General features: G+C 38.1%; 1 protein-coding gene across 6 annotated transcripts; it reads right to left on the bottom strand.

Annotated features, from left to right (window-relative positions):
- Positions 1-542: 542 nt before the first annotated feature.
- LOC128602248 (ETS-related transcription factor Elf-1) lies at positions 543-18,177 on the bottom strand. Of its 6 annotated transcripts, none has more exons than XM_053615941.1 (8): positions 18,020-18,177; positions 10,746-11,033; positions 10,282-10,426; positions 6,669-6,782; positions 3,567-3,665; positions 3,403-3,477; positions 3,092-3,284; positions 543-2,981 (listed from the first exon to the last, which is right to left on the bottom strand). In XM_053615941.1, the coding sequence occupies exons 2-8, from the start codon at positions 10,815-10,817 to the stop codon at positions 1,925-1,927; spliced, it is 1,755 nt and encodes a 584-aa protein (XP_053471916.1). In that variant the 5' UTR covers positions 10,818-11,033; positions 18,020-18,177; the 3' UTR covers positions 543-1,924. The 6 variants fall into 6 exon arrangements, with proteins under 6 accessions (XP_053471916.1, XP_053471913.1, XP_053471915.1 ...); XM_053615938.1 differs by having other exon boundaries at positions 3,567-3,698; positions 18,020-18,174; XM_053615940.1 differs by lacking the exon at positions 18,020-18,177 and adding an exon at positions 12,010-12,484 and having other exon boundaries at positions 3,567-3,698.
- Between the last annotated feature and the right edge of the window lie 3,042 nt (positions 18,178-21,219).

The raw sequence follows: 21,219 nt of genomic DNA, 5'->3' as shown, positions 1-21,219 counted from the left end.
ACAAAGAAAATGAGTAATTATTCCACAAAACCTGACAAGAACCCAGGAAGAGTTAATATTTATCCAATGATTTGAGTATACGGGTCAACAGCCCTTCAGCTTCAAATTAACATTGCTATCATTCAAATTTGTAAGAAGGGTGTGGTAAAGGTATGCTTTTTATTTTCAACTAATTACTGGATGCCATTGAGATTTAAAAACCTGTTATTTAAAATATCCCTTATTTAGTTTAAGTTGTGTAAGCAAATGTGATCATAAAAGGAGCGTAAAATCCACCATCGTCATCTTTATTCATCTTTTTTAACCTAAAAACCTCCTGAATAGAAAATAATTCCCTTAATGAAATTGAATATTTCCATGAATATATCACCAGAGACATTAACATTATGGCTTTGCCAATAACAAAAAAACCCCCCCAAAACTAACATAAGGTGTACTTGAGGTTTGTTTAATGAGGTCATCAAGAAATTCAGATTAAAAAAATAATAATAATAAATCCTACTGAAAGAAAAGAGTTTCATCAAATATTAAGGCAAATGGTAGACATTTTCAATGATATTTAATTAGAAACACCAACATTATGGCTTTGATATCCAGGAGCATTGTACAGGCTTTTCCAATAAAAAAAAAAAAATGCAATAAAAAAATTGGGAGTCACATTCATTCGTTACAGTTATCAGTACTACAGCATGTAACACAGAAACAAACAAGGAAGATTATAGATTAAAGAACTGGCATATACAAAAAGAGATGACCCAGTATTAGTAGGTAATGATGGAGGCATACAGCTTCATATTCAGTCATTGTATTTTAAACATGCAGTCATTGTAATCAAACGTTTGGATGGAACAAAAGACACCGTGTTAAGTACCTCGTAAAAGTTTGGACATGTGCATGGCCAAATGCATATGTGCTTCCAGAAAGTTCCAGATCCAGTTCCTTGTTTTTGAAATCTAAATAGTGAACCCCAAATTTTAAATTTCCATTTTGGACCCAAATTCCATTTAACCGAAAACATGATTTTAACACAAGTCCAAATGAAGTTAGGCAGGCCCTGGACAGATCCTAAAATGTATACAAATAATATGAACTGCAGCATCTTGTGGTAAGGAATGTTTATAGCTCAGTACTTGCTTTTCCATCTCAATAGAATTCATCTCAAACCAGGCTGCAGTGCATCATTAGCAACTTCTTTCGAACAGAATATACATATTTAGTGAGTAAAGTAACATGAAATGATTGTCACGTTGATGCAACACCTGAATTTTCAGTTCCTTTTGGTCACATACAATATATTTCTCAAATAACATTAACAGCAATACAGTCAACAGCACATGATCAGCTTTTAAAACATATAGCTTTTTAGCAAGAAAATTTATTTGGTCAATAAAAATACAGCATCTTTTTTTTTTTTTAAATATTTATAGCCAAGTCACACATTTGATCCAGGTATGAATCAGTTACCTACATGTCTGCACTCATGCTTCTTTACCAAGAAGATATGCATCACGTACAGCATCACTAATTCATTTGACCATCACCATCCAGGAGCTATCATTAAGCCGGGAGCCTAGCTCTCCTGTGAACGATAAAAAGTGGCTGCAATTGGCCGTCCATTTCATGGCGACATTATCGACACATCACTGGTTGTGTCAGAGAAGAACCCTGAGGAACAACATTGCAGTACATTATTTAGGGCACTTAAGTAAGGAAAATAGGATTTAAGGCCAGAATAAGCTGCATAAGAATCAGTGATCCGCCTAAAAATAATCTTTGCATGGCATAGCAAGGCAAATCTGGTGCAAACAAAACAAGAGGCAAAAAGAAAGAAAAAGGAGTGCCTGTGAATTCCAGTGCATGTGCAAGTCCCAAAGGAATGTGATGAGTAAGGCCTTAATGGCATTAGACAAAATGAGGTTTCAGTCTAGTCTGACGACTCTGTGGTTGCGCTGGAAGTGTAACCCACCCATGAGTCATTAAAGATGACCACACTTAATGGCTCCACCTTTATTTCCGAGAGGTTCTTCTTATCCAAGCTTGGACTTTGTGGGACGTCAAGGGAGTTTTCAGGAGCTTCACAGACCTCTCCGGGGTCGGGGTCACTTATTTGACCTGATATCTTTGGTTCCGTTGCAGTGACTACAGAACGGATAACGGTACCAGAAGGTTGAGAAACCAACTGTTGCCCTCCAGCAAATGTCACTACTGAGGCACTACTTGACACAGAACTAGAGATGATGGCTTCTTCGCTCTTTTCCTTGACAAAATCTTGGCAAGGATCAGAAGTAGCCTTGTCCAAGGTGACGTTCTGTACTACGAGGGTCATCTCCTCTGGGATGGTCTCTGGAATTGCTTGCATGATGAACTGAGGAGAAGTTACAGATCCATCCATTCCCTCTTCAGTGGAAGATACAGGTACCAGTTGGAGCGTAACGATCTGAGGTGCCTGGCCATCCTGCTGAACCTCCAGCGGCTCCTGCTTGACCTCAACGGTCTCTTGCTTAACACGAAGACTTTCTAACAGCTGAGCCGTGCGGAAAACCGACCCGTGCTGGCCTGGTTGAATGGACTGGACATTCTGAAGAGTTTTAATCATCTCTGCAGAAACAATGGGTAGATGCTGTTGCTGGATGAGACCTAATGAACGGGCTGGTTTGGTGGCTCCTGTAACCTCAATGGGGTTGTTAACTGGCTTACGTTGGCCTCCATTCACAGCCTTCCGAACTTTGGTACTCATAGAAGGTGTTTTGGAAGTGAGCAATTTTGATTGGGAGGGAGAGGTGAAGTTTAAAGATGTTAGTTCATTGATGGATGCCTCACTGGAGTGATCATCATCATCCTCGTTTGAAACGTTGATATTATTGCCACCAGGGCCGTCACTGTCATCACCTATGTAGACGATGTTTTTTGGCATCACTGCAAACTGATACACCAGTCTCTGACCCTCGACTTTATTCAGGATACCACGCTGATAGTAGTATCTGTCAGAAGGGACAATGAGACAAATCATAAATACCTTCTTTTTTTTTTCTTTTTTTTAAACAATGGTTTTTCATTCAAGTAAAGAGTGAAGCATTGCAAGAAAACCTACCGAAGTGCTCTTCCCATTGTTTCATAGTTCATGTCCGGTTTGTTTTTGTGTTTTCCCCATAACTGTGACACGGCCTTGGAGTCCACAAGCTTGAATATGCCCTTTTCCCAATTGGTCCACTTGATGTATCTGGGACAAGCGTTCTTGTCCTGCAGCAAAGCAATCAAAAACTCCCAAAGGTACAATGTATTTCCTGCAGGCAAGTAAAATGTAATCTACATAAGTGAGGATGATCATGGTCATGTGTTGAGCCATCTTCAAAAAGTAATATTACAAAGATTTTTTTATTTATTTCTTTTAAAGCCTCTCACCTTTGCTGTCCTTGCTCTTCTTAATAGTTATGTCCGGCATTGGAGAATGTGCCCGTGGTCGTTTGGGTCTTCTACCTGAGAGTCACAAAAAGTACCAATATACATGAATAACAGTCGATACAATATTAATATTCACTGTATTAAGTGTTAGCTATATTAGTTACCCTTTTTAGCCTTTGGTTTATCATCTGGTAAAGATCCTTTTTGAAGGTGGATCCACTGTTGCTGTCCGACAACACCGTCCGTTAAAAACTGGTTACCCTCTACCAGAGATGACGTCAAAAAAAACATTTGAGCTATGTGATCGGAGGGGGAAAAAAAATAAATGAAGGATGACTGTTGGGACTGAATGATAATGCAATAATTTTGGCATGCAAAGCGTTTAAAAACGCCAATGGTTTCAGAAAGAAGACAAGCTGACCATTTAGGAAAATAAAAGAGAAAGACTAGAGTTGTTATGCTTTCACAGTTAGTCATGGTGTATGACTGAGGTAACTGCCCAGCGCTGACTTTTGCACAATACTGATTAACATTCATTTATATCCATTACCATCTACATCTTCATTTTGTACCGTCTTTATCAAGTTTCTTACTCTAGGGGAGTTATCCCTTTTGTGTCTGGTGTTCTTCACAAAAAAATCTAGGTTGGATTTCATAACCTCTTCCATCCTGACGCCCTCTAAATCATATTACAGCAACCTTCGTTTCTCAACACGGGGAGGCGGATTGCACCGAAAACCCCTTCGTGGTCTAATTCGCTACTGTAAACATTTCATTGCTACTTCTGGTGCCATTCTTAGCATGTTCGGTAACTATCATACACGATGGCTATCAAAAACACACAGATGAACATGACACTTCTGACCAGAACTAAATGAAACAATCTATTTTTAGCAAGGCAGCACTGCACACTGCTCCACCTTAAACTCCTGCAGTGCATCCATTCTCTCTTTCAGCCTGTAACAACAATGTGATAAACCCAGACAATGTAATAGATTTTACAGGAAAAAAAAAAAAACGTCAATATGAAAACATAAGAGGATAAGAGAGGTTTTATTTATTTATTTTTTGTTCACGTTAGGATTTTTATATACACTATTTCACCAAAAGTTTGTGGACACCTGACCATCACACCCATATGACCTCTTTTTTTTTTTGGAACATCCCATTCCAGATTTATTCCCACCATTGCTGTTATAATAACCTCCACTCTTCTGGGAAGACTTTCCTCTGGATTTTGTTGTGTAGCTGTGGGGATTTCAAGGCCAAACCTTGGGCTGCAGTCAGCACTCCAGTTCATCCCAAAGATGTTCAGTGTGGTTGAGGTCAATGCTCTGTGTAGGCCACTCAAATCATTTCACGCCAACCTTGCTGAACCATGTCATTATGGTGCTCGCTTTGTGCACACTGTCATGCTTGAACAGGTTTGGGCCACATAGCTCTAGTTAAGTGAAATTCTAACGCTACAGCACACAAAGACATTTTATACAATCTTGTGCTTCCAACTTTGTGCCAACAGTTGCGAAGAACCACATATGGTTGTGATGATCAGGTGTCCACATACTTTTGGCCATATAGTGTATGTAGACTTTTCAAGACTTTTGTACAAAGTGAAATTTTCATCACTTTTTTTTTAATGGTCATATAATACCATGATAGCATGAAACGGTAATATTTGTAACACGCTTGATTTTAGCCGAATTGTTTTTCAAAATTTGCGATGCAATTTGCGGAGTTTTTTGTGCTTTTTTTTGGGCAGTAAACGACTCGATTTGGCAGAAGTACAATCGCACGAAACTGTTTTGCACGTCTTTCGCGCTTGTTGGTAAACGAGACCTTTTAGCTGTACTCATGTTCGATGCACGTGAATCTAGTAATAGTGCATCTTTTAATGCCATATCAGCATCCGTGGCTATCTTCATGGCAAAAACAGACTTACAAAACCGATAAGCGTTGCATCAAGACAATAAAACTGAAAGCAAACGAAAGGAAAATGCAGCACTTTAAGATCAGATAAGATGTTTTACATTTACATATGATTAAAATTATAAAACCTTTTCCGGTAAAATCTTACTAAAAGAGTCCTCAAATGAGCTTACTACATAAACATGTTGTCTACTTGCATTAAAAGCAGGACAGTCCAATAAAATGTGTTTAATGGAAAATGGGGACTTGCAGAACATACAGAGAGTTGGGTCTTTGCCTTTTAGCAGAAATGTACGAATGATCTATGCGAAGTCTAGTGAACACTACTTGATCAAATGTTGTTTTAAAACAGATTCTATTGGGGATCTTTGAAGACATTCCATGTAATTTCTTGTTTATACAATCGATTCCCAATCTTCTCACCACTACGTGAATCGACACGCGTTGTGATGACGTCTGCGTTAAATCTGCGGTAATTAAAAAAAAAAAAAACGCAAACTCCCCTGAATATCGCAGCGTTTACTGCATGGGTGTAACCACGCATTCTTGGGGGGGGGGGGATGTCTCCCCCAATTTTGAGGAAATACCAATCTGCCCCCCCCCCCCCCCGATATACAGTACAAAATATTTTCTATATGTCCCAATTTAATGAACCCTGCCAACGGATCTGTCTTTTCTTCATCTATTCTATTTATTTATGTCTATTCCTTTTTAATATATTTCCATTTGTTAAGGCAAATAGGTGTGTGCCCCCCCCATCCAATTGTACACTTGGTTGCGCCCATACTCGACGCAAGTTCGTTGATATATTTTAGCAGCTCAGTCTGTAAGAAATGGAGACAGCAGCCAAGTGTAGAAAAGTGCAGCAGAACATACAAGCTTTTTTTCCAGACAGTAAGTAACTAGATACCTAAATAGTAGGTATAGAAGGCATCATACCATGGCTTGGTTTGTTCTTAAGAACATCAATTAACTTTTGATATTTGCACACCCACGAAGTACGCTAGGCTAACGTCAGTTCCAGTTTTTGACCATTAACATTACATTCACTTCCATATCCTCCCACCGAGTTCGTTGGACCCCCCCCCACCAATGTCCATACCGTGGTTACGCCCTTGGTTTACTTGATTTTGCGTCAATTTCTGCTCATTGTGAAAATCTCAAACCCTTTCTACGGATGCACCATCCATCACTGGCGCTGATCTGATGAGCTGCAACACATTGTATTTTTTCCCTTCTTTCTTTCTTTCTTCTTCTTGCCATCACACCTGTAAGTCTGTGTATAACTTGGAACATAAACAAGCTGAGAGTCAGTCCCTCCATACAATGCAAACACTTACGGATCTGCTTCTCATCCAGTGAAAGAGAAGTGGAGGAATCGATGTTCATCAGGGCTTCAGCAGCTTCTGCACTCTCCATCATGGCATCTTCATGACCACTCTGATAAGCTTCCACTGAAAAACAAATCATAATCATAATAATAATAATTAAAAAACAACATCATAAACTTCTGTTTTATCTTTAATTTCCTTTATGCATGTACAGCTCAAGTCTCTCTCTTTCCCTTCTGTCAAATCCGCCCTGTATTTTCATCTCACACACTAAACACTACAGTGTGTTAAACCGAGGAGCTTCCAGGCTGAGATAAGCGTCAGCTAACCATTTTTCTTTTTTTCTTTTTTTTAGCACTAACAGCAAAAAGTTGCCTGTAAGGAGCTGTTTAAGAAGTTAAATGACAACTACACTCAATAAAAGTACTTTTTACAGCTCACAAACTGTAAGAGTTGAGGGTTAGTCCGCTAGCAGTCAAGCATAACACACAGTTCTCACTAAACTACGCGTTCTGACGTGTACACACTTACTTTTCTAAAACACACACACAGTGCGTTCGGCGTGAGGTCTAATCCCCAAACTTCAGCTTGACGCCTGTGTAAACGCTTACATTCTCCCACTTTCCGACTCAAGAGCTTTCTATCAGTTGGCTAATCAGTGTGTAGTCGAGAAACAGCGCCGACGTCAGTGTTATGCTCCAGGCTGCGTCCTTGTTGACTGTCCACGTGAGAACTTGGCCCGGGGTGGGGCTTGAAGCTGTGTCCCAAATACACTCCTCATTATCTACTTAGGTGCACTATCTAGGGAACGACCTAATGGCTTGAACGCCCGTTGAAGTGCACTAGGTTGCAGATTGGGATTGCGCTACACAGACGTAGTACAATCGACCTGCCTGGCTGCCTGTTTGTTTACTATGTCGTAGTTATGGGATGAAATGTGCCCCAAAGAGCAAAAAGTTCACATTAAAAACATATTTATTTTAAATAAAATTTGATAAAGATGTTTTCCCGATAAAAACGCAGTGCGGTGTCATTTTAAGCGTAGACCTCCCTCTTATTCATGGACCCCAGGCCTTATAGACCATGTAAAAGTAATAAAACATGCTGTTGTAGGAAAATAGTCAACGGCAAGGGGGTGTGTGATGCGTTACCACTCCAAAGGTCATTATTTTCCTATAGAGTGTTTTATTACTCTTACACCCCTGCTGGAAAAATAGAAACAATAGAAACCATCACAGAAATTCTAATGGTTTATACTACAAATACCATTACAAACCATCAGCTACCTATTAAAATAGGTCCTTAATGGTATCCACTAGATATAATATGCCACCAATAGAAGGCAACAAATTACCAGTAGAGACCCACAGGGACCATTACAGTTTCCATTAAAACCAATACAATTCCCATTCTAACCATTAAAATGATTACAAATTCTATGAGGGTTTCTATTGTTTTGTTTCTTATTATGAGCAGGAACAACAGCAATTTGCCAACTATTACACTTGTTTATGAATATCAGTTATTATCAGTCATACCTTTTATCAGTTACATTTAATATAAAACATCCGCAAGACAAGTTCGTTGTTCTCACTTACTTAGCAGCTATAAACTGTCTTTTCTTCACAGGCATCTTTATTTTCTCTCTCTTTAAGTTAATAAGACAAAAGGAAAAACTCCCGCTTGTTGTGTTACAAAGAAACTGGAAAGTGGAACCCTCTGACCTGAAGAGTTTCAGGTGGAAAACTTACTGACTGTTATAAAATGTCGACACCAGAGACTTTTTCCGTAGATGTAAAAAAAAAAAGTTGCCTTATAGACAGCTTCATCATATAAACAGTTATAAGTTTTTAAACTTTTTATTAAAGAACAACACATTTTTTATCCATTTATTATTAGCCTTAGGTTATGTGGCGTGTCTGCCATACAAGTCACTGTGTAAGTTGTTACTATAGAAACAATAATGTATTAATATAAATCTGTGATTTGTTTTCAAACCAGAACTACTGTGAGAGCCGCTGTTATAAAACATAATTATCCATTTCTGATCAACCAGAACTGAGCGTTCAGCAAAGCTGTGGTATAAGTTTATATACCAAATCCACTGATTCTCTCACTATATATAGTGCTTATAAATATGAACACAAGTATATATTTATAATCATAAACAAAGTTATGTTTAAAAAACTACATTGATAGGGGAAAAAGTATTCTGACACCACAAATTATTAACAGTACTTTGCTGCAAAACTGTTGTTGGTAAATACAGCTTTGAGGTATCTACTGTATACTAAGAAATACTTAGGGTTTTGTGCAGCATTGTGATTCAGTTTTAGCCTATTCCTCTTGGCAAATCTTTTTCAATTCTCCAAGGTTACGAGGATAAATCCGATGGGCTCACAATTTCAAAATCCTCCATAAATTTTCAGTGGGATTCAATTCCCATTGGCAGAGATTGGCAGGGCCATGGTAGACCTTCCTGAGTCGTTTTATCTGTATATTTGGGGTTGTTCTCTTGTTGCAATGTCAGATTAAGTTTCTTGGCTGATAAGATTAAATTCTCTTCAGAAATGTATTTGTTTTGTTCATATTTATAAATACAAAATCCATGTGTAAATTTGAAGTGGACATATGCGCTTCATATATGCTGGAACTAAATTAATTAAAGTGGTCCTAAAATGCTATTTTAAAAGTTCATTATTTTGTTTATTGGGTGTAATAGAATAGGTTAACATGCTTTAATGGTCCAAAAACACATTTTTTTTTTACATACTGTACATTATTGCAGTACCTCTATTCCCAGGCTGCCTGAAACGCTCCGATTGAGTTCCGGTTTCTTCAAAGCCCCTCTTTCCGAAAAGCCCAGAGAGCTCTGATTGGCCAGCTGACCCTTTGTGTTGTGATTAGCCAGTAACCTCAAGTGTGTATCGGAAATGTAACGCCCCTTACCATAATCATGAGCTTCCAAGGCTTATAAAGGAAATATAAACACAGTTAATAATGTCATCGGTTTTACCGAATCAGTTCAAGCCCGAGTCAGATTCTGAAAATGCGGATGATCGAGCAACTTTGCAAACACAACTTTGCGGAACCAACTTTGCAAACACGACTTGAGCAGAAAGTTTTTATTTTGTAACTCCGTAGTTTTCAGATACGATGTTGTAAATGTTTAATTTGTCTTCTTCACTATAACAACTTCATGTCCTGAAGTGACAATATAAAATACCGTTAAAAATTTTTATCAATTAAAAATCAAAAAAATTATGGAGGCATTATGCTAATATTTCAAATTGTGATGTAGATGTTTGCGGACGTAATATCTGGACTTGGATCGAGGCGTTTTAGGCAGGTCTGGAGCAGTATTCTCTTTTAGATAGAATAAATCCCTTTGTGGGAGACTATTTGTAACTTTGCAGATCTTAAACATGCACAAACAGATACAATACACACTAAAGGAAAAGGAAAACATTAAAAAGCATCATATGACCCCTTTAAAATTGTCTGAATACTTATTTCCCCTCATTCTATACACACATATATTACTCTCAGAAAAGTTGATCAGAAAGGGTACAAAAGACCCTTTACATTTTTGAGGAAACTTGAGTAGGATATGTGCTCCAACCTGACAGTTGTGTCATGTCATCAACAGTATCTTGCTCCAAACCCAGTCTTAATGGCTGGTCACAAGTCAGTCCCGAATAATTGAGCAGGTGGCTATGTGGCATTTGCTCCACGATTACGGCCGGGAAAGAGGATGGATCTGCCAACTGGAGGGAAAAAAGGAGGGAAAAGAAGAAGAAAATTTATGAATAGTGTCAGACAGATCTTCATAAAGCAATGAGTGAATACCCTCCCTGTCATCAGTATTAGCTTGTTCCATAATAGAAGTGGGTTGAATGAATCAAGGTCATGGCAGCTTTCATTATGTTGCCCACACAGTGAAGCAGCACATGAATAATTGACAATAGAAATGGGCTTTCAGCATTTTCAACCCCCTTTTACTGTGGAAGACAGCTAGTTTAGCATCACTTATTCACTAATACACAACTATTACGGCATTGTAAGACCTAGAAAACGAAATACTACCTGCAAAGAGTCGTCTTCTTGTTTGACTGCGCCATCCCAGGCGCCCTCGGTCTGCTGAACCACAGCGGCCATGTTGAACACCAAAAATAGGCCTAAGAAGTCATCACAGTGGGCCTTTTCGGGCTTAAGGGTGTTGGTTTCAGTTCCAAAAAGTTTTAGTTTGATTTAGAGAACACTTCAAGCTCTATGAAAAGGCAACATGTTTGAACATCCATGTTCAAATAGAACCAAAGAGGCACGGACAAGTTTCACTTCATTGCTGTTTCCAGTAGTTAAGCAGCCGGGAATCTGCAAAAGAGGAACCCTGCAAATTAGTTCTTCTACCAAAGATAACCCGAGTCTGATGTCTGCCATCATGCCAAGTGGTATTATCTAAGACCTTTAGGAGCAGCAGCACATTTCGTAAGTGTAAACAGTCGTACATCACCGATTTCTCCATATCTATTAAATCAACAGACAAAAATTCAGAATAGGCATTACATGACAGCTTAGGGGTGCTTTTCGTTCCGTCCAACGCGTTACAACAGCCGTGCTTCTGTAGCATTCTGTAAACAACTTTTTCTCTCGTCCTCCATGGCTGCTCTAGCTGTGCTCCCTTATCTTTCTTTGTAGACACACCACACAAGAAACAGGAAGGAAATGTACTGTTGACGTCACGGCAAGCAAGAGCGGGTTAAAACAGCAGCTGCAGGCATGATGGTGGAAAAGCCCTAACCAATACAAACCAAAAGCCCTAAATATATACTATATATATGTTCTCTTAAATCCTTTGAAAATATATGGCTCCTTGCTTGGTGCTCTGGTGATCATGTTAGATGCACAGACCCTTTGTGGATGGAATGAGAAAGTCCAGGGACAGTCAACACTGAATAGATGTTCACATAGCAGGTGTTAATGGTCTAATAAGTAACCAATAAGCACTGTTCACTTATAAGAACATAGAAAAGTATTATACATAATGCATGAATGATGCAAATCTAGATACTCCAGCATCACCTGACATTGTACAATCAGCACATGCTTTTTATTCATGCTAAATATTACTCAGCTTAACCAGCCGAACTACATACTTCGCTTATTACAAACCATGACATCCATCACTCACTAATGAATGATCAAAATAACTTGAGTTTACATGCTTAGGTTATACAGTAGTATCCTAAAGGTTCAGAAATAACTATACCTAGCACGCAAAATTAGTGCAAAAATCTTTTTTGACTACAGTAAAATAAACAAATGATATTTAATTAGATGGCAGCATTACCTGCCGCAGAATCAACAGCTTCATTGATGGTTTTGTCGCATTTGCCAAGATTGTAATTCTTTACCAGGAGCTATGTGATCAGTACATAATGGCCCTAATCTGTCGTTTAACCTTTGTATGGTTTGGAAACACCAGGGACTCCGTATATGTTTTAGGTTTTACCTGAAAATCCTGTTTCTAGCTACTCCATAGTTGTTGTCCTATGAAAATCATTCTCGCTCTCTCTCGCTCTCGCTGTCTCTCTCTCTCTCTCACACACACATTTTCCCCCTCCCCCCTTACCTTACCGCTCCCTCATTCGGTGTCATGTTACAGGACGTAAGCATAGTGACAGCACCTTGACAACCGAGGCACACCTGGACTACTGAAGCTGCCTCCAGCTCCAAGGCATTTAACTCCCTAGGGTTATGTTTCTGTTCTCCCATAGTTCTCCCGCCTGTGTCTGTGTGTATTGTAGACTGTGGTGTAAATATGTATTCTTTGGCTCGCTCTCTGGAAGATCCGCAAACAGAAAATATTTGGTTGTTGCTTGCTCTATAGCAGGAAACGAAACAAGCGGGAGTGCTCCGAGTGAGAGGCCTCATGGCGTGAGGCTGTCAAAACTCACTGTCCAAACTACGTAGATCTACCTTCTAATAAGCAGCTTTCCTGGAGATTCTAGAGTCTACTCTCCTTAATTTCATAGACTTTGAAACATATTCATTGCGTTGTTTCAGGGACGTTAAGGGAAAGCTAAAAGGAGAATGGGCAAAGTTAATGGAAATGTCTTTAAATCTCTTAATAGGCACAATTCTTTTAAGGGAATACAAGTTGTATACTAAGGATATAGTACTGTATGGTACACATTAGAACATTTGCTGGCATCTACTACCACCACCACTAGTACTACTACTACTATTACTGCCAATACTACTACCACTCCCACTACGACTATTACTACCACCACCACTACCACTACTACTACTACTACTATTACTACCAATACTACTACCACTCCCACTACTCCCACTGCGACTATTACTACCACTACTACTACTATTACTACCAATACTACTACCACTCCCACTGCGACTATTACTACCCCTACTACTACTACCAATACTACTACCACTCCCACTACTCCCACTGCTACTATTACTACCCCTACTACTACTATTACTACCAATACTACTACCACTCCCACTACTCCCACTGCGACTATTACTACCCCTACTACTACTATTACTACCAATACTACTACCACTCCCACTGCGACTATTACTACCACTACTACTACTATTTCTACCAATACTACTACCACTCCCACTACTCCCACTGCGACTATTACTACCCCTACTACTACTATTACTACCAATACTACTACCACTCCCACTACTCCCACTGCGACTATTACTACCACTACTACTACTATTACTACCAATACTACTACCACTCCCACTACTCCCACTGCGACTATTACTACCCCTACTACTACTATTACTACCAATACTACTACCACTCCCACTGCGACTATTACTACCACTACTACTACTATTTCTACCAATACTACTACCACTCCCACTACTCCCACTGCGACTATTACTACCCCTACTACTACTATTACTACCAATACTACTACCACTCCCACTACTCCCACTGCGACTATTACTACCACTACTACTACTATTACAACCAATACTACTACCACTCCCACTACTCCCACTGCGACTATTACTACCCCTACTACTACTATTACTACCAATACTACTACCACTCCCACTACTCCCACTACGACTATTACTACCACCACCACTACTATTACTACCAATACTACTACCACTCGCACTACTCCCACTACGTCTATTACTACCACTGCTACCACTACTGATAGTACTACTACTACCAATACCACTACTTTTACTACCACTGCTACTACTACTAGTACTACCTCTACTAACACCACTACTATGAAAAGTGAATTAATAAAAAGTGATCCATCTATCTATCCATCTATCTATCTATCTATCTATCTATCTATCTATCTATCGATACTACTACTACCACTACCATGTACTACTACATCACTACTACCACTTCTACTACTACTACTACAACAATAATAATAATAATAATAATAATAATAAATTATGATATGATGATAATGATGATGATGATGGATATTAAGAATTTTTATTTGGCCATCAAAACACTACAATATTTCGCAGTTACAGCTGAGAATTACTGACTCAAAACAGCAAGCAGCAGCAGTCTACATCTTCATTTTCAGCATTTTAAAATAGCAGCGTGCACTCCAATTATGACCGCTAAGAGCTTTCACATTGCATACACTTGCCACAGTGTAAAATCCCTACTTCTAATGTGGAACATTTTCGAACCGTTCTGGTTTGTTTTAAATGCAGTATGTAGTAAAACTATTTTCTGATTATTTAACAAGTTACTTTAAACAATACATCTTTTGTAAAATGCAAGCGGATGCACATAAATCCTTCAATATTTCTATACTTCTCGTTTGAACATACATGCCAATGATGTGAAATGAATGACAGTCAGTCCAAAAATCCCCCAGAATCTGCTGTTCACTACACAATTTCACCCACAAACGAAAACTGTTTGTCTTTTACACACTGTTAACAAAATATAAAATAGATTATTTTACTTTCCTGATATTCTTTCAGTACTATTATACGAAATAATGCTTTTCAAATGAACTACAGTGACCTGAGACAAAAGAATGCACCTGAACAATTATTATCAAAACTAAAAATCCACATGCTGTCATCTGAATGATTATGTTTTCATATGTGGAAATACTGTGAAATGTGTGATATGTGTTCAAGTATTCAGCAGGGGAAAACACAATCCAGTACATCAAGCTTTTAACAACCTGCCTTTGCTTGTTCACATCACTGAATGAGTTCAGTACATCTGTTCATAACTTGATCAGTCTGACTCAAAGACCCCCACAGCTAAGTGTAAAAGTTAGAGGAAGCAGAGAGGAAACATTTGCACTGAAACAAGCAGACACATAGAGACGAGGTATTTTAAAGCTCCTGCAACCAACTTCTAACAACCTACTGCTCGAATGTTAACAATTAACCCATCCTGTTGTTCTGCGCAGTAAGAGAGGCAAGTGAGGATGTTCTCATGTCCATAGCTACGATATGTGTTTGTCGAGAAAGACTGTACAATATTTTCTTGTTAAAAATAGCCACTTTATTCTAACTGACAAAACGGAAATGGTGGGTGGGAAATGTTGTACAAAGTTTAACCCCCATGTTTCTGTTTCAGCATGAAATTCATACCCTCTCGAATGCAGTGGTTCTCAAAATGGGGGTCCATTTACAGTGGTAGAATATTTCATTTATCATTCATTATTGTTCTGTTGGTGGAAAAGAATAATAATAATAAAAAAGTAAATAAATAAACAAATAAAAAAAAAGCTATATTGATCTAAAGAGCCAAAAAAAAAAAAAATTTGATTGTGCACATTTGAATAATGAATCTAATTTGAAACTATTTGAATAGTTGGATTATGTTTATAAAATCTGTGCTGAGAGAGTCCATGAAATGTGTTGTATAATTAAAGGGTGCCCTGTACTAAAAAGAATATTTGACAACCCCTCCTCTAATGAACATGAATAGTCTGAGATTAAATGCTACTTGTCATTTACTTGTGAATGTTTTTTTCCCCACACACTTATTTCCATAAATGTTGATTATACTGCAAATAATTAAGAAGAAGAAAAAATATATTGAGTACTTTTACAACCACAATGCACATAATCAAAAGACCCCAGCCAGTGGGACGTTCAAGACTTTACAGCAGTACTGTACAAACAGAGAGCAGATCTTAAACAGACTTTGCCCTTTTGCTGCTGAAGACCTCGTCTTACATAAATCCTGTCTTTGAATCTGCTCTGCCCTGCTCTGTTATAAGGTTTATCAAACTCGAAGTCAGTCAAACTCTTGGCAAGAGGCTGAACGTCTTCTGAACGTCTAGAGCAGCAACTCTAAACCCCCATTCCCCCCACCCCACACACCACCCATCGCCACTGTATTCCTTAAGGAAAAGCGTAACAGACAAGCCAACTGTGCTGCAATATTACATATCAGCACTGGTTTCTGCCTCGTTATCAACCTTGGCCTATTTTTGGGGAGGTTTGTTGGATGTTTTGATTATGATGTTGAGCCTTTGCAATAAGTCAGTGTCCCCCAAGGTGCTTGTTTGATCGAGCCTCGTGTCTGGTGATATACATATCAAACGCATTCAGTGAGGCATAGTGCCAAAGCCTAGTCACACAAAATTAGTGCTGAATTATGGCCAGGTGTGGATGATGCATTCTTTCCCTCACTCACACTGCCAGGCTCACTTTCCACCACCCCCACACAAATCGAGAGAGAAATTAAGCCAGTAAGAACTGCAGTAAACCTCTAATTGACTTGGTGTCTCTCTCTATTGATTTCAAATGGGAATCATTACACTTTCAAGGGTATGTTTTTTCCCCTCTTGTATAGCACTCATGGTCTAAACTTACGTAAACGCAACTTCATTCCTAGAATGTATAAGGATTCAAATGATCTACAGACAAATGATTTAAACAAAGAGCCATCGAGAAGCAATGATTCCATTCATTAATACACTGTAGGTATGTGCCAGAAATAAAATAGTATAAAATTTAACATACACAAAGTAGTTATTTTGAACTCATAATGTTGCCACAAACCTTGCATTCCCTTTGCAAAGTAGTATAAGGATAACTTTTCGCCCTTATTTTGGAAAATTCTGAAGGCTGAATAGCATAAATACTTTTAACCAAAACAATTTTACAGTTGTGTTCAGAGAATTCATTGAAAACATACTGGACCAAGTCATTATTCTGAATGTGGAACAACTGATTAATAATTCAGCCATTTTCCAAAAATATAATACTTTATACTATAGCCTTGTTGCAGTGCTTGATTCTGATTGGTCAGATGTTGTTAGTTAATTTTCTAGAACAGAAGCTCTGACAGTAGTTCACGATTATATTAGTGTGCTGATTCTAAAACGTTGTTGTTTCTATAATAATAACTCATTCACAGGGATTTATGGTGGACACACCACATAAATGGATTAAAACAAATATAATCGTTGATATGGAGCAGCTTTCTCTGGGGTGATGTTTGTTAAGCATTTCTAGAAAGAGTCTCCAGTGTCAGTACTTTGTAACGGTCAGAGGTAGTTGTGGTTTGAGGTTTCTCGGTAACATGACAAGCTGCATTTATTTTCTTTTGGACTTCAAAAATGAGGCTATAAACAGCTGTTTACAGCTGCTTAATGTAAGCGTTAACAGGAACTTGTTTCACTGCTGTTCCACAACATTAAACATAACTATAAACAGAAAATCGTTCTTTAATGACTAAAAATTGTTAATGGCAAGTTGCTGAGGTATAAGAGGGGGGAAAACACTTCAGAACATGCTGTTATTGGGGGAAAAAAAAAGTCAGTGGTAGCTTTGCGTGGGGCAATCTCAAAACTGTGGTTAAAAGATCATTTTTGTAACATGCGGATTTTAGCACTACACTGTATGATCAACTCACAAAGTAACAATTTTAGGTAAATACATACTGTAAGTATATGATAAACTTCTTCTCTAAACCTGATATCAAAGTTCTTTGTTGTTTGAACAAATAAACTTTACACTTCACACAACGAATTGATATTTCCAGACTGTTCAACACTTCAGTTATTGCTTCGTCTCTACGTACCTTGCCCTGGCCTGTTTTGAAACGTTTGAGAAAAGAGACCTAGTCACTCATTAACCGTCAAGGTAAAGTTGCAGTGGAAAAAAAGGAACCCACAGAATAACTGACAGCCCAAAATGTCCCCTGTCAACCACAACTTCTGTAGCGCTTTCACTTTCTCCACTTCTTTTGGTAGTGCCAAGAGCCAAAACTGCACTTTTCAAACTGCAGTTTTCATTCATCAGCTTACACATTCTCTTATCTAATTTCTTAAGGTTAAACGTACCTCAATATGCGTTTCCACAGAATTTGCCTCCCAACCCCCTGGTCTGTGGCATGCAGCCGACACTTGTAATGCTTGTTTGCATTGTAAGGTGAGTTCCTCCTTCTGTTGCTGTGAAAAGGAACGCCCACTTCTGCTTTTATGGCTGACGTCAAACAGTTGAGTGAAAACCACATCACCCATGGCAACTGTGAGCTCAGCCCTCATGGTGGAGGAACAGAGATAACATGTTGCTTGTTAACAGGCAGATAAGTGCAAAGAGCATGTATAAGCAGAGGCGTGAAAGACGACCTGAGCTTGTCTCTGCTGACACCCAATGGCTGCTTTTGCGCTTTAGGGTAACTAGGGTGATGTAACTGAATTTAAAACTGGGAACTACTATTGATAGGAAGACTAGACTGGATAAGATATATATATATATATATATATATATATATATATATATATATATATATATATATATATATATATATATATATATATATATATATATATACACACACACACACACACATTTTACTACATACCTTAGTGACTTCATTGGTTGTAATCACATACTGTATCTGAGACATATCTGATTTTGCATTTAAAGTATGTCCACCAAGTATATCCCATCTAACAAGTACCAAATGATCATATGTCAATATTATTCTTGATTGAATAAAGGCAAGTACAGGAGTCACTATTTTGGTTGTATGAAGACCACTGTGTATATAATGAATAAATGAATGAAATATGGTTACACTTCTATACTGCATTATATGGATAAAAACATATAGTCAAATTTGTCTTTCCATTCATCAAGTCAAGTAAGAGCGATTTTTATACTTATCATTCATGATTGCAGATTATTGACAATATATAATAAGCATATATAATAAGTGAAACATATTTCAAACAAGAGAACAAAAACATACCTGGAGATATCTTAAAAGCTAATATTTATCCACACGTATGACATCCAATAGATGACTTATCATGTTAAAGCTATTGTGCCTGTCCAGCCAATCCTCCCACTCAATTACATTCAGGAATTTTATTTTATCTGATTTTTTTTTGTTTGTTGGATAAAATCTTTGGTACAATTCAGAAGGCATGTCTGAATAAGTCAGTCTTCATATGTGTATGACTAAACATAACGCACTGGGTTTCTTCACCATAATTTAGTGTATTATTCAGACTACTTATTATGGAGTATATTCACAATTCATAGTGCATTATGAATATGTGCTATGCACTGCAGTGTAATACAGTATATTTCCTAAATAATAATAATAACAATGTTTGCAGTCCGTTATGAACGAATCATAACATGTTATGAATGTCAAAGGCTGTTATAGTTAAGACATTTAAAGAAAGTGTTCATTCAGAATTATTGCATTTGGTTGACTGACAACCTTTTATCTAAAGGAAGCGCTCATAAAATATCATTATTATCCAGAAAGGTATAGGATGTGCTGCTATTCATATCCAGTGATAAATTAGTGGTGAAGATTCTCTGACAGGTAAATTGTGAATTATAAAAATAGATCTGTCAGACTGCCACTATTGGGCCCTTAAACAAGGCACTTAACTCTCAACATCTATGGATCTCTGTATAATGACTGACCTTGTGCTATGATTATAGTTTTCTTTTTTATGATCCACATTTTATTGGATTTTACAAACCAGGCAAAGTATAAGGATATGTACAGTGGGGTCCAAAAGCCTGAGACCACACACAAAAAAAATCTGGGATTGTTTTCCATTTAAATAAACAAACAAACATTGGAAATAAACAGAAGGTTATTTATGCATTTATGTATTTATTTTCGTATTTTGATAGTATAGATGAAATTCTAAATATACCCATATTACAGAATGAAATCATTCTTTACAATCATGTAAAGAGTAAAAACACTGATACGATACAAAACTGCTTATCTATTAGTGAATTTTTTTTATCCCAATAAAGAGGAGAGCAAGCTGCACACGACTGAGCTTGAATGCATGCCTCAATGATAAACATTCCGAGCCGAGACAGCCAAAAGAGCACTCAAGACGTCACCATCATTATGCCATATCATTATGAAACATCATTATGACATATCATTGTGCCATATCATTTGCAACAAGAAACTGATATCAATTTGAATTATCTTTATCTAGCAGTCTCATTCTCCCAGTTTTAAATGTGTCGCGTGACTACATTAGAGAGGTTTATTCTGAGTGGTTGAATAGAGACCATGATGCGATATGCACTCAATACAGGAAGAGGAAAATAGCCTGCAACTATTTTGTTTAACATAGTTCAATAGCTCAGTCCACGTTACTGTTTTATAATGAACATTAGTGTGTATTCCAGTGGACATTGTCATGTGGTCTGCTATAGCCACAGCACATGAAAAATAAGAATGGGCTAATAGGAGCTCCTCTGACAGACAGAATCTGCAGAATGAATTAACACATTGTGACTACTAGTGCCTCAGTTTGTCAGCTTCTTCGCAACTGGAAGTTAATTGCTAGCAACTCTCTCTCGCCTCTACTCATGACACTACTGTGATAAACATCCTTTTAATAAGCAGAGTTAGTCTGCTAGAGCTCACACTGATTAATCCTGCCTGTGGCTACAACCTGAACTGCATGTCAGCATACAAAAGAGTGTGACGAAATGGACAGGGTACTGTCTGTGCTAAATACCGTTTTAATAATCATGGCACATTCATGGTACATTCAAGGTATGTTCACACATACAGTGACTTGCAGCGATAATGCGACCGGAGACCATTCATTTTCAGTGTGAGCTGGCGACTTCCGGCGGCATGAGAAACGGCGACCATTGACAACCAGATGTGGGCGTATCTAACGACTTCGAAATTTGAGAAAGTTGGAACGTTAACTTGAAAAGTTAACTTTATGCAAATTTGGAGCGACTTGCTGCAGCGACTACCAATGGGAGTGAAGACAGTAGAGCGCACGCCATCTGTAGCCACCCTGCTCACTTTCAGAAGCAGCGCCATTGTTAGCTTAGCTTAGTTTAGGACCTTAGCGGGTTTAAAGCTAAATAATAATTAATTAATTAAATAAATAAATAATAATGTAGCATTCACTTTTTGTTGCATTTGAGCAAAATACCAGTGTAGCTCATATCTTGGGTGAAGTGTCCGGCTTGTCGCCACTTCGGCGGCCGGGAACGAGCAGCACCAAGCCGGACACATCACCCA

Source organism: Ictalurus furcatus, chromosome 26 (assembly GCF_023375685.1).
Source record: "Ictalurus furcatus strain D&B chromosome 26, Billie_1.0, whole genome shotgun sequence".
Taxonomy (NCBI): domain Eukaryota; kingdom Metazoa; phylum Chordata; class Actinopteri; order Siluriformes; family Ictaluridae; genus Ictalurus; species Ictalurus furcatus.
This window is presented reverse-complemented; position numbering and strand designations above follow the sequence as displayed.